Genomic DNA, 13,663 nt, shown 5'->3' on the forward strand with positions numbered 1-13,663 from the left:
AATAATCTTCTTTTAAATTGTGTCTATTGACACATCATTGTTCTAAGATCACTTAACTGGGTTAAGAGGCATTTTAGCTATTTTGTTATTTTCAAAGATTGGGTCAAGACAGGCGGGGCCTGCCACCCCACCACCCTGTGTACCTATGGGCTGCAGGGTTTGATAGTACCTTACGGTTCTGTAGAAAATTTTAAAAAAAAATTTAAACAAAAAATTTAAATCGCTTTCAAAACTTTTGATTAATTTCTTTTATTTAAAAAAAGAAGTGATTTAACAGAAAATAAAGGGAATTTTTTTTAATTAAAAAATTAAAATCGAATGGGCGCTGTCAATCTGTTCGTATGGCTAGGGAGGGGAAATTTTTTGCTCAGCTTCTGGTGATGGTGTCCAATTTGGACGAATGGATAGGCGATCTTGGGGTTCTCGAGCCTTTTGAGCACAATGGCGCTATCAGATTTGGTAACCACCCTCCACCTTCAAACTGCTATAGATTTGGCCCCCGGTGTTGGATTTGGACAAAACAAAAGGCGATTTTGACTTTCTGGAACCTCTTCAATCCAATGGTAACCTCAAATTTGACCCAACAAGCTCCAATAATGACCTGCAATAGAAAACCTCAAAATGCAATACCTTGAATTGCATCAAAATTCTCTCAAATGGCAAACCAATGACGCTCTAATGGCTCTAATATCATGTAAGAATTTGCCTATAGCAACCCAAGCTCTAGAGGCCAATGAATAGCACAAAAGCAAGAGAGAACAAAATAGACAAGAACAAACTATATTCTCATCAAGATGCAAAATGCCCAATTAGATTAACATACAATGATCATGAGTCTGCTTATAAAGGCCAGGCTATATGGAAATGAGAGATCACACAATCATGACATGCGGCTCAATGAGATGCAAGGGTGGGTAGAAGTAGGTAGGAGAAACAATAGATAATTCCACTAAAGGTGGATCACTCACCAAAGGTGGAATTTCTCCTACAACCATATTCCCTAGATATGCATTTCCCTAATTATCTAGCAAGCAAATTACTATGAAATGCATAATCTTAAGTCAACTTAAGTGTAATTACATGAGACATCAATTACACTAACACCTATGGCTAAATTGTGGACGATAGTGGAAGCATCCAAACTTGGCATGTTTAAATACTCCAATGCATAGTTTGTAGACTTGGGCTTGGCGAATACTTGGCAAGCAAATAAATTGTGACTCATCAAAACTTCGCAAAACTTGGAAACTTAAAGAAGTACATAAATTCCTTTAAAACACGTTGTTTTGCAAAATTCAGTTAGAAAATGTATTAAATGAGTCTAAGAAGTTATGGGGAAGGGTATTTTGTTAGATTTGATTCTTGAATACAAATGGAGTACAAAATTGTAACATCATGTGGAGCTAGATGCAATAAATAGGTGATAACTATTATGAATTTATGATGATTGCCTTTGATAATCATCATCATTTATTGCATATCTATGCAAGTTAAAAATTACAAGTTTTTACAATTTCCTCGTTCTAGTGAAAAATCGGGGAGTAGAGGGTTTAGTCCTCACACTCAATTTTTGGCATCTCACTTGGCCTAGAAGATTGTGCTTGTGGCTCCACCTTGCTATTAGATGGCAATGACTCCTTTGCCACATCAGTGTCATCCAATGACAATCCAATCTTCCCTACTTCTGTTGTAGCCACATCCTCCATAGATTACCTCTCAAAATAAGCAATTCCATCCCATTTATGTTTTCTCAAAAATTTAATAATCATTTAGCTTGATCAAAGCTCAGTCATAGGGGTTTTAGAAAACAACATAAATTCTATGCAAAATACAAATACAAAATGTATCAAATGAATTTGATGGGGGTTTGGGAGAAACACCCTAGTGAGGTCGAGGGGTAGTGCCCCTTCTACAGTTTGAGGGCAGCACCCTTGGTGCATTCCTTGACACAAGTCCCCATCACCAAGCTCAAATGAAGACCTTCAAAACCACATAGACCTTAATGGCACACACCATTTTCACAATTTTTTAGAGGCAAAAAACCGATACTTTTAAAGCCAAATCCGAATTGTGAATTTTCAAATCTCCTAAAAAATCCTGTAAATATTCTCTATAGTGCTTAATGTTGTGTGTTCAACATGGCCGAATAGAGCTTTTAAAGGCAAAATCTGCGTCTCCAAGTGTTTTTTCTGCCTTTTTCCTTCGTTTTAATGCATTTTAGGCACAAGTGAGTTAACCCATCAGACTTGTTGAGTACTTGTCAAAAAGTTTGTTGGTTAATGTCAAATACTTGGTGAGTTAAACTTGCAAAAGCTTGGGGCTACAAAATTTTGGTGAGAACTTGGCAACTCATCGAGTTTGTGAACTATGCTGCCATGCAAAACAATTGACACATTCAATTAAAAGCTTCTTGTAAATCTTTATTTCTTGGTTAAAGTGCAAATGAATTTGATCTTCCTAGAGTTCTCATATGCCCCTATGTTTATTTTGATTGTGTCCTTTGACAAAGAAGCATTTTCCTCTTTGGAGGGTGTTAGGGGCAATTATAGCAAATCTTTGCTCACCTTAAGAATACTCAACCCATCATTGAAGTAATCACTAGTGCCCTGTACTAAAAATTACCTCTTCTTATGGTAATCCTTAGGTAATTCATCATAGACTTGAAGATATTCTAGAATTGCTTCATTGTTCTTGCGGAAACTTCACATGGGAGGTTCATACTTATGATCAACATAGTAAGGGACCCTAGGAAGATCCCTTCCTTCCACCAATGGCTTACTCCTTATCACAGCTACAATTTCTAAATTTTTGAATTTGTGAATGAGAGGAGAACATGGTGGAAGAAGTGGCCATATAGTTGGCAAATAATTATCTTCTCTTTGTATGACTTTGATAGAGAAGAATTCAAATTGGTGGATTAGATCAGTGACATCTCTAACCTGGGGTTGTACATGTTCTGATTTAGTTTGATATAACCTTGAAATTTGGTTAACAATCAACTAGGAGTCTCCGAAAAGTCTAAGGTTCTCGATACCCATGCACTTTGCACTTATGATCCCCAATGAGAATACTCAGCTTCATTGTTGGTACAAAAGAAGGCTAGCTTATGGGAAAAAGAGAAGACCTCTCCCTTGGGAGAGGTCAGGTACTTGCACTACTCTTCGCCTTATTGACTGAAGAGTCCAAAGGTTATTAAGAAACAGGGTGGCTGGAATCTTTGGGAGGCTTTGCTCCCTGATCTTCGAAATCTCAACCATATAAATATTCTGAACTTCATCTGCAGGAATGGTTGCCAATTTAGTAGGAGCTAGGTACCAATTGAATGTGGGTCAAAAGCAATGATAAATGGTTGATCCAATTCCCATAACTTCAACAATTTCAGTGGTAGTTTACATTGAAACAGCAGCAAATGTGCCCTAACTTCCCTCCTTTTAAGTTTGTGGGCTCTCTGGACTTTTAGTTTCAGTTTTCAGCACTCATTGTCTCTTTACTGAGTTTGTGTGGAGGAAAGGTAATTTAATTGGTTGGATGGGATCTTATGATCAATATAAATTCCTGCTTTTGTCTTGCTTTGTTTTGCTTTAAACATGTCAAGTCAGTTAGGTTCTACTGTAGCAATGTACATGGAGAAAATGAACCTCTTGGAATAAGGTTGAGGGAATGGCCTTCATTTAGTGAATCCACGGCCTTCCCAACAACATGTTATGGCCTGTGTGTTTGTCAATGACATAGAACTTAGCAGGCATGGTCTTCAGTCCACGAGTGACTGGGAGAATAATGTTTCCCATGGTTTGTGGCTTTAATGTGTTTGTGTCCTCTCAGGGTGTTGCAGGTGCTAGTGATATGTGTTTCTTGATACATCATCTTTTGGATCAAAGAAAAGAGAACCACATTAGCCACAGCCCCATCATCAATCATGACCGTCAATTAATACAAAACTCCTAATCCTCAACTAATTCTAATGGTCAATGACTAATTTGTCAACAACAAAAAAACTTGTTTGATTATACTTGTCAGATTAAGAATAGCTTGCTGGACAATCTTATCATAAAAGTTTGCAGTCAATTTTTGGTTGCCAACAACAATGCATTAAAATCTGTACCACTCGGACTGGGTCAAGGAGGGGAAATTCGTCCCTTGTGTCTGGAAAATGTTCATCACATTTTCTATTGATTGATTCTAGGATCACATTTTCCATTGATTGATTCTAGGAGATGGTTGATTGTGAAGTCAGTCCCATTGATTGTTGCAATCTGTATGCTGAGTGTAAATTGTCCACTATTTATATAGTAGCCCATCCCTAATGCAAAGAGTGGGCCAACATGCCAACTCTTTATGCATTTCCCAATCTATACTTGGAGCACCTTATCAGTACTACCACAAGGCAGTCTTTGATGGCTTTCACAAGACCTGTGTTGCATAAGCTAGCTAATTCAGTAATTTACCTAATGCTTCGTTTTAATTAGCATACTACTCTAAGATGCCTACACAATTTGACATGTCCTTGATCCAGTCTGTAAATACACTCCTTTAAACCAACAAATTTTAATCATAATCACGTGTGATTTGCATTGTTCTTATTAAAATGCTAAAGAGTTGACAAACTCTACTCTGGAAATGATGATTAAGCTGTTTTAACAAATTGATTATAATGAGATTGCCTTGGACATCTGTGCAAATTCATTTATAACAACAGTCCAGTGTTCCACGGGGACGCGTACCCCCTAAAAATGTAGGTGTTTCCGAGACGGGGACGTCCCCGAGACGCGGGGATGCCTGGGAAACGTCCCTCCGCCGTCCCTCCACCGCCACCAAGTCTCCTCCGTCGTCTCCGAGATGTTTCCTCACCAAGGGGACGTTTCTCAGAAGTTTCTTGTGTTAGAAACGCCAAAGGGGACTCCCAGACGGCCTCGAGACTCCTAGACGTCCCTGAGATTCCCTGACGTCCCCCAACCTTGGAGTGGACTTGCAAACTGACTTGCAATTTTTAAAGACTGATTTGTATGGTTGGGTCTATCTCAAGCTGTTTGGCATTGTTTGGGGGCGAACATGGTTGCATAGAGTGAGTTTAAGGAGGATTTAAGGGGTTGTTTGGACCTACAATGGTGATGTTTCAGACCTGCAACATATTTTCCAGTTGTATCAGACCCGCATTGTTGTATACAGTAATTTAAAACAAAATGTGTGTTCCCTACCTATAGTGATCATTTCAGCTGCCTTTTCAAGGTATTTTCCTTTATTGTTTTCTATTGGATGCTAGTTCATGCAACTTGGGCAATCTAGAATGTGTCTTTTCAATGTGCTGCCCTGTACTAACATTTGTATCAGCTTGTAATTGTTATCAGTACTTAATAGCAGAGAAAAGCATTGTTTCAGTTTGCATGGTTCTTATGCTTGTTAAAAAATAAAAGATCGTCTAGAGTGGTCGTTACACATATAAATATGTTTTTCATGATGACAAAATTGAAATAGATTTATGCCATTATTTCTATACCTTGAGCTAAAATGATAGGGGTAAGTTAATTAGAGCTTTTACTATCTTTAGGGTTAGATCCTCTTAAGACGCTCCAACACAATCTTTCTAGTTTCTACTTATAACTTATTGTTCAAAGATCATTGCAATAATTGCAATGTGTTTACTTATTCCTTATACAGTTATACATATACATATTTTTAAAACTAATTTTTCAAGTACTATATGTATTATGTCAGCACCGCTCCCTCGTCGCCTCCCTACCGCCGTCCCCCCGGCGTTTCCAAATTTAGGCCCCAAGTACCCCCGTCCCCGAAACACGTTTCCCCGTCCCCCCGAGGAAACGTCCCCAAACCCCGTGGAACTATGGATAACAATTTGCTGGTCAGCTGTTCATGACCATGAAGTGGGAATGGAAGTGATGAATAATCTCGATTGTTCTGAACTCATAAAAACTAACTCTTTGAACATAAGCATAAATTAGAATTTTCTCAACTAGCCTAACATTGTGGAAAGTTGAAGCAAATATTTTTTAACTCCTGGAACAATATGGATAATTTATAAAAATGAATGTTAATGCTTATTAGAGTCTTTAGGTCAGTGTCTGTTTCTCTATCCTTTCCATCTAATAGGAAAAATAGTAATGATTGTGGCTATCTCTGAAAAACAATCTTGGTACATCTAAAATAGACTAAACTATTGATGACACATTTCCCATTAAATTAGAGGCTTTAAAACCAAGGCTAGATGAAGACCTAAACCAGATATACCCTGAATCGATAACCTTTTTTCAGTAGACTAGGTCTATCTAGAAATTATGGAGTGTCTAAAATTTTAGTCGGTTCTCAGTTGCTGCAAAAAGAATGAAATCTTAGCTTATCGGGTTGGTTCTTTGATTATGGACATGTTAAGTTTGTACAAAGTTCCAATTTTGAGACTTCACTATTTATAAGTGTGAAACATTTGAATAAATGCTGTTGTGGAATGTCAAAATTTTCAGTGAAACCCTTACAAAAGGCAATGCCAACGTGGAAAATACTGAAAAAATTCAGGTTGACAAATCGAGACAAGGGTAACTTCTAAGGCTGTGTAAATATTACAGATTTGTGTATATTTGCCGTGGTTATCATTTCTAATTATATTGTCAAATAAGAAAGAGATATCATATGTATTTGACTAAGTGTAACTGCTTAGAACAATAATGTACCATGTTGTGGTGTGGTGGTCAAGAGGTAAATATTAAATTATATTAATTTTTACTGTACTTTTTCAATTGAGTTAGAGGATCAGCATTTGTATTGTTAGCTACTAGTGCATTAAATGTATTGTAGCTTTTACTTGTGTGTCTCCAATGTTATAAAAATTAAGGTGACCAGTACCACAAATTAAGCAATGGTAAGGAGACAATGTTGTCAGCACCTGCTAACAAGATAGTGGAGGAATTCATAGAAAAAAGAAGAAATACAATTAAATTATATTCAGAAATTTATATTAACGAAAATAAAGGCATTTGCACTATGAACAAAATGATCTCAGGCAAGGTAAAATATTGAAAAAAGTATTTTGGAAATTTTTTGGAAAGAATTTAGAATAAATTCATCCTATACAAGCTAACATATTTGATTTTTGTATAATACAGAGCAGTGCAACTTGATCCAAATGTATGGGAACATTTTTTCCATATTGATAGTTCTAGTTCTCCCTGTGTCTTTTTGATAAGCATGTATCTGAAAATAATTTTTGGACAATCTGTGACATAGAGGCTGCTTTCGGACAAAAAAGCTTTTTGAGTGAGTGCAGCAACTTATAACTTCTCCTCTTGCTCTCTTCTGCTTCAGGTCTCTTGGTTAAAACGGTCTCCCTCATTTTTCAAGTCAAAATTGTGTTTTGTTTTCTCTATCTTTCTTGGGACTATCCATGTAGAAAATACGAGAGGTAGCTCCCTCCATGGGATTCTGTCCTTACAACATTGCACGTCTTGTAAATGCAAACACTGGATAACAACTTTCAATCCATTTTCATGTAAACAGTTGGATTTCCAAGTAGACAGAAAGTAGATAAGAAACATGCACTCATATTGACTGTTTAATTTACATTTAGCATTTGAGAAACGTTCTCATTTTTGTGTGGTTCTGTTTGAAACAGATAACTAATCCAATTGTATGAGGATAAGGCTCTAATTCATGGAGAATTTGAATCAGAAACTAATCACAAGCTCTCTCCGAAGGTAAAAACTTATTTTTATGGATCTCTTTTGATTCCCCTTTTGCAATTCGCCTGCTAACAAGTGCAGATGTAGGGGGGATTTATTTTCAGACTGAAGATCTAAGAAACAATTTTTTAAACAAATGCACCTTTGACAGATCCTGCAGTGCTATTTAGCAGAAGTCATCTCATCTGATCTGTAAAACGTCTGGATGTGCAGGAATGTTGGCAAAGAGGGGGAAAAGCCGAGTAGTAATTATTTACCAAAACATGTATTCTTGAGTCACAGTGGACAGCAGAAGGACTTTGTGGAACAACTATTTGTAGATATGGAGAAACTAAACATATCTTGTTTTTTTGATAAAGATAATAAAAGTTTGCCCAAAGGTGAGAATTTCCCATCTCTTATTTTTAAGGCTGCTGAGAAATGCAAAATAGCAGTAATTGTCTTATCGGAGGATTTTATAACTACAAAATGGCCGATGCTCGAACTTTGTGCTTTTGTTAAAGCCAAAAGTGAAAAGAACCCAAGCCTTAAAATATTCCCCCTCTTTTTCAAGATGACACCCAAAGAACTTTCTGAATTCATTCACAGTATTGAGAACAAAAGATACCCTGACTCCTGGAATCAGCTTTACAAATCAGATGACAGAATTAATCTTGAAGCTTGGTTGGATGCCCTGAAAGCACTTCGTTCCATTAATGGTGAAATATATATTAAAGAAGAAGGTGAAGTTGCTTATAGACGTAGAATTATTTCTCGCATCCGTCCTCTACTACCACAAAGCTTGAAATATGAAGACATTTCAATAAAAGGAAAAGAACGTCTCTGCCTGGTAAGCCTATTTTGTTTTGAATTTGTTAATTTTGTGTGAGGCCATGGCCTGACTTTAGAATGGTGTGGGATAAGGCTTGTACTGGATTCACATGACCATTATACCACATCCCCTTGGATGACTTGTTTTTTCTCAACTTAGGCTTGTACTGCATTCACATAACCATTACACGCATCCCCTTGGATGCTTCAATCTTTCTTAGCTTAGGCTTGAACTGTTGCATTAATAAATCTTATATGTTTTGGTGCAGGAGATCCATTTGCTGTTCTTGAGTGTTCCATGTTCAAAAACTGGTGCCAGAGTGGTTGGTTTATATGGAATAGGTGGCTGTGGCAAAACAACTTTGGGCATGAGCCTTTGCAACTTTTATTGGGAGATTTTTGAAGGAAGAGTGTTTCATGCTGAACTTCAAAGGAATGATCCCACAAAGAACATAAAACGAGCTCTTAAATATCTAACTGATGCAGATGAACAGTCTTTGGACTCAGTGGAGAATGCCCAACAGGTGAGCAATGGCATTTGCACTATGTCCTTTAGCCAAAACCATCGTTCTAGCCTTTTACTTAATAACAAATGATGTGTTATAATTAAAAGAATTTTGTTGCTTGGTTTCATACCCTTATGGTTATCTATCTTTTTCAGTGGTGTTAACCACTATACATTAATTTTGAAGCAATGTTGAATGGTATCATTAATCGCAGATCTCCAGGCCCAATGCAGTGTTAATTGCAAGACAGATTTTATAGCATGAATAACAAACTTTCCGTTGCAGGTGATTGAAGTGTGAAATTGTAATGTCCCCTTTTTGAAATAGGATAAATATTAAATAATAATAATTAAATTAGAATATAAAAGAATAAAATAAATATAATATAATGAAAATTCAATTAAGTTTAATGAAGGTTCAAAAGGCATGAAATGAAGAGTTGTAACTCTCTCAAACATGAGGTATAAAAGGTAGAAGAGTTCATTTGAAAGGGGATATGGAGGAAGGAAGAAAGGATCGAGCATGGGAATCAGGGAAGGATTAATGGAAGAAGAAATGAATGAGAAGAAAATAAGGAAGTGACTCGTTCAAAGGGTAGAAATGATGAAGGGTTGTAACACTTTCAAAGGGTGGTAATTGTGAAAGGTTGTGACTCCTTTAAAGGGAAGAAATGATCACGGGTTGTACTCTTTCAAGGGGTGGTTAATCATGAAAGGTTGTGACTCTTTCAAAGGGTGGTTAATTGTGAAAGGTTGTGACTCTTTCAAAGGGTTGTACTCTTTCAAAGGGGTTGTGACCCTTGCAAAGGGAACACATAATGAAGAGGTGTAACTCTCCCTCACATTGGAAGATATTAAGGGGAGAAGGTTTCATTTGAGGAGGACATCCAAGGGAAATCCATTTCTCAAAAGGCAGCAATAGAGGGTGGTGACTCAATTCTTATGAAAGGTGGTGACCCTTTAACCAATAAAGTATAAAGGAGAAATCATTCCAAGCGTTCAAAGATCACTTCTCTCGATCATCACTTATGAAACCACAAAGCAATCATCAATTACCAAATCAAGCAAATAATCAATCAGCAAATCATTTAATCAAATCAGCATTCATTCAATCAGCATTCACCAATATATCAAACTAGCATTCATTACACATCACTCATTAATCGTCTAATCGACAATCACTTAGTCATCACTCAACAATACCTCAAATCATACAATCAAAGGAATAATTCAATTAATCAAGTATTCACATAAATATCAATCATTCAACAACAATCCATCCATCGAGTGAAATCGAAGAAAGCAAGTCTGATTTGCAATTAAGGCAGAAACAACAGAACGAGATCAGCATAAAGAAATAAGTACATAAAGTATAGTAAAGAAGTTTAAAAGATCAATACGATATATCTGTTATTCCAGCTTTAAATTAGAATAATTTATTACTGCATGTAGGTGTATAATATAAAAGATGTATATTGTGACTTATGAATAAATAATGTAGGATGATTATATTATGTGAATTTTTTAACTGTAAACTAATTATAGTCTTCTTAACATAGTCTATTTTGGAATCCAAACAGAATGAGTTGCAAATAGGAAGCTTGGGGATATCCCAAAAGAAGATTTTCCCTTGTAATGCTAACTCAACTCTTGTAAAAAATGTCAAGCAATGCAGCTCGTTATGTTCGGTTGTATTGTGGACTCTACATTTCCCTAGCAATGCAAATTTGGACAAGTTGTGTGGGTGTAGTTGTGCATTCATAGTCCACCAAAGTTGAAGAATATCAACTTGATGATCATCTTGGTCACACAAATCATGAAACCCTTGCCTATCCATTGAGAAATATTTTTCTTTTTCCCATTTTTTGATTTTTTGTGGATTTTCAGTTTTTTTTTGCTTTTTTGGTCTTTTTTGAACATAAAAGAGGTCTAACATATCTCAAATGAAGCTTGAAAGTTCATGTTGGTTCCAACCTACAATTGATTTGAATGTGAACTTCCTCCTTTTGCACCTCCGATTGATGATCCAATGTTCTCACCTTCCTTCTTGTGGTGATTTTGTCGAGCGCGAAGGAGGGTAGAGGAAAAAAAGGCTTGAGATAACTTCACTTTAATTCCACAATCCCAAGTTTGTCATTCATGTCCTCCTTCTAGCGCCAATTGTGTTGATGTGGTTTTTGGGACACCTCAAACACAAAATAAAATGCCAAGTATTATATCCTCTCTTGGACATGGAAACCTTGAATGCTAAGCTTTTGTGATCAAACAAGGTGAACCTAAGGTTTACAATGTTAACGATTGACTTTGAATTATGGATAGACTCAGGGTATGAATGTGATAATGTTGGTAATCACAAAAGAACCTACCCTTTACTAGAACGTGGAAACTAACTCACTTTGGAAAATAAAAGACAAAAGGGAATAAGGTTTGAGGAAATCTAATCTAATCCTAAAGACAATGATGATAAAGGATGATGCTTTGATAGATGGATTCCATAAACCCCTGTCATCTCTAAGACATCTTTGTTGGCTACCCCATAGCCATGTTCCATAGTGCTCAAGGCAACTGATTTCCCTTCAAGGCAGATGTCCAAAGCTTTTTCTTTTGCTCCAACTATGAAGTTATTGGAAAATTCCTTAATTATGAAGGTTGGGGAAGAAGCTAGATTAGTGAGAAAGATTCTCATTGCCTTGATACAATCTCTGCAAAAGTTTATGAGCAAAGTGGATTCTATCATAAGCGTTCAAGTCAAGAGTTTTGTAAGCGATCTGTCGTTAGGGGATGGGAAAACGACGAGAATGGGAAAAATGACAGGAAAGAAGGAAAAAATGGCGGAAAAGGAAAAATAGTAGTGGCTTTTTGACATGAGACACATTTTTGGTGGGGATCTCCCCCACAAAGAATAGCCTATCCCTAATTAAGGGTTTTTTGTCATGTGTTTAATGATAAAAAAGTTACACAAATTCACTGAAATTTTCATTTGCCACTAGAATCGCAATGGAAATGCTCTGCATAAGTCGGAATCGATTGGGTATTTTTGTTGATGACTCTAAACAAATCCACCCCAAAAAATGCATACCTTACCCAATTCCACAGGTGTTTTGTACCCAAATCTGATTTGAAAACGCATTGTATATGAGTATGCAAGGATTTACCGACGATTCAATAATAGAGGTCTAAATAGTTTATATTCAACAAAGTTATGATTTCCATTTAGAGCTCATTAATGCAAATGATTCAAATAGAATGATTCACATCTTAAGTATCACTTTCAACTTGGTTAAAAATATAGTTGCTTTTGGATCACACTTTGTGATCCATCATAGGAATTTTAGAGGATATAAGGAGACTAAAAAATGATGGATCATGAGTGTAATCCAAAATGTTGATTCAAAAAATTCATGCAACCAAATCTAGAAGCAACTACAATAGTCTAAAGTTTCTTACACCGAGGTGTCCATCTTTGTTTTCTTCATTCTTGTGTCCCTTCTCATTGCTTTCTCCCCCTCCCACTCATCTCATCCTTTATATGGCTTTTCTCTTCTTTTATAATGTTAGTTGTCTTCATCTCTTACTCCTTTTATGTTCTTATCTTATTTAATTGCTTCATAATTTCTTTGTAATGGTATACATTGTCTCTTTCTAAAAAGTTGTGAATATTCACAAACACATATATTGTATTTCTTTATTGTACTTTTCCTAAATATTTGCTCAAAAAAACATATATTTTTCTTTATAGTGATGTACTTTTTCTCTTATATATGTATGTATACAAATATAAATACATTTATACATTTCTTATATTCTTGTTTTTGATTAAGAAGGCATTGTTTTATACATTTACATGGTATCAGAGCCACGTTAGATCGAACCTGAGGCATTCAAATTTGTAAAGTTCAAACCAAAGTATATAACATCACATTTTTCTCCATGGCTAGTGCTGTTAGATTTGAAGATAGACTCGATGGAAGAAATAACTGTCTCATGGAAATTCAGAATTATGTTGGTACTTAAAGAGAACAAAGTACAAACATTTGTAAATGAGAAAACTGAAGAACCATAGAATGATCTTGAGAAGACTGCGTGGATAGATGGAAACAATAAGGCAATGAAGATAATTGTGGATGGGGTAAGAGACCATATCATACCCCTTCTAATGAAATATGACACTGCATATCAGATGTTCAAATCTCTTGAGAGTACTTATGAGATAAGTAACTCTAGCAGAACTTTAGCACTGAAAAGGTAGATCAACCACATCAGTATGAACAAGGGTGAATCCATCAATGCCTACTTTATGAGAATCTCAACCTTAAGGGATCAACTCTCCACTCTTGGGTATGAGATTGAAAGCAGGGAATTAACCCTAATTGCTCTAGATGGTTTACCAAGCACCTGGGAAACCTTTGTACAAGGAATCAGTGCCAGATCTAAATTCCCAAAGTTTGATCGACTAAGAGCAGACTGTCTCCAGGAGGAATCCAGGCAAGCCAAGAAAGGGCTCAACCACAAATCTATAGATGAAGACCTTCAAGTGCTTAAAGCTAGCACTCACAAGAAGGGTAAAAAGAAGCATTTTATGAAAAGGAAAAGTCATTAGAGCAAGAACACCTCCAAGAAAGATCTCTCCCACATTCAGTGTTTCAGATGCGACTAGTTTGGA

General features: G+C 36.3%; 1 protein-coding gene across 3 annotated transcripts in view; it reads left to right on the forward strand.

Moving 5' to 3' along the window:
• Window positions 1-13,663, forward strand: part of LOC131027443 (TMV resistance protein N) — a 76,839-nt gene that overhangs the window by 12,544 nt on the left and 50,632 nt on the right. The window contains exons 2-5 of one of the 3 annotated variants that reach the window (XM_057957515.2): window positions 7,113-7,263; window positions 7,619-7,700; window positions 7,899-8,514; window positions 8,765-9,019. In XM_057957515.2, coding sequence (XP_057813498.1) covers window positions 7,657-7,700; window positions 7,899-8,514; window positions 8,765-9,019 — 915 coding nt within the window. In that variant the 5' untranslated portion in view covers window positions 7,113-7,263; window positions 7,619-7,656. The remainder of the gene's footprint in view (window positions 1-7,112; window positions 7,264-7,618; window positions 7,701-7,898; window positions 8,515-8,764; window positions 9,020-13,663) is intronic. The other 2 variants (XM_057957514.2, XM_057957513.2) reach the window with 2 other exon arrangements.

This window comes from Cryptomeria japonica, chromosome 4, assembly GCF_030272615.1.
Source record: "Cryptomeria japonica chromosome 4, Sugi_1.0, whole genome shotgun sequence".
NCBI classification, from domain to species: Eukaryota; Viridiplantae; Streptophyta; class Pinopsida; order Cupressales; family Cupressaceae; genus Cryptomeria; species Cryptomeria japonica.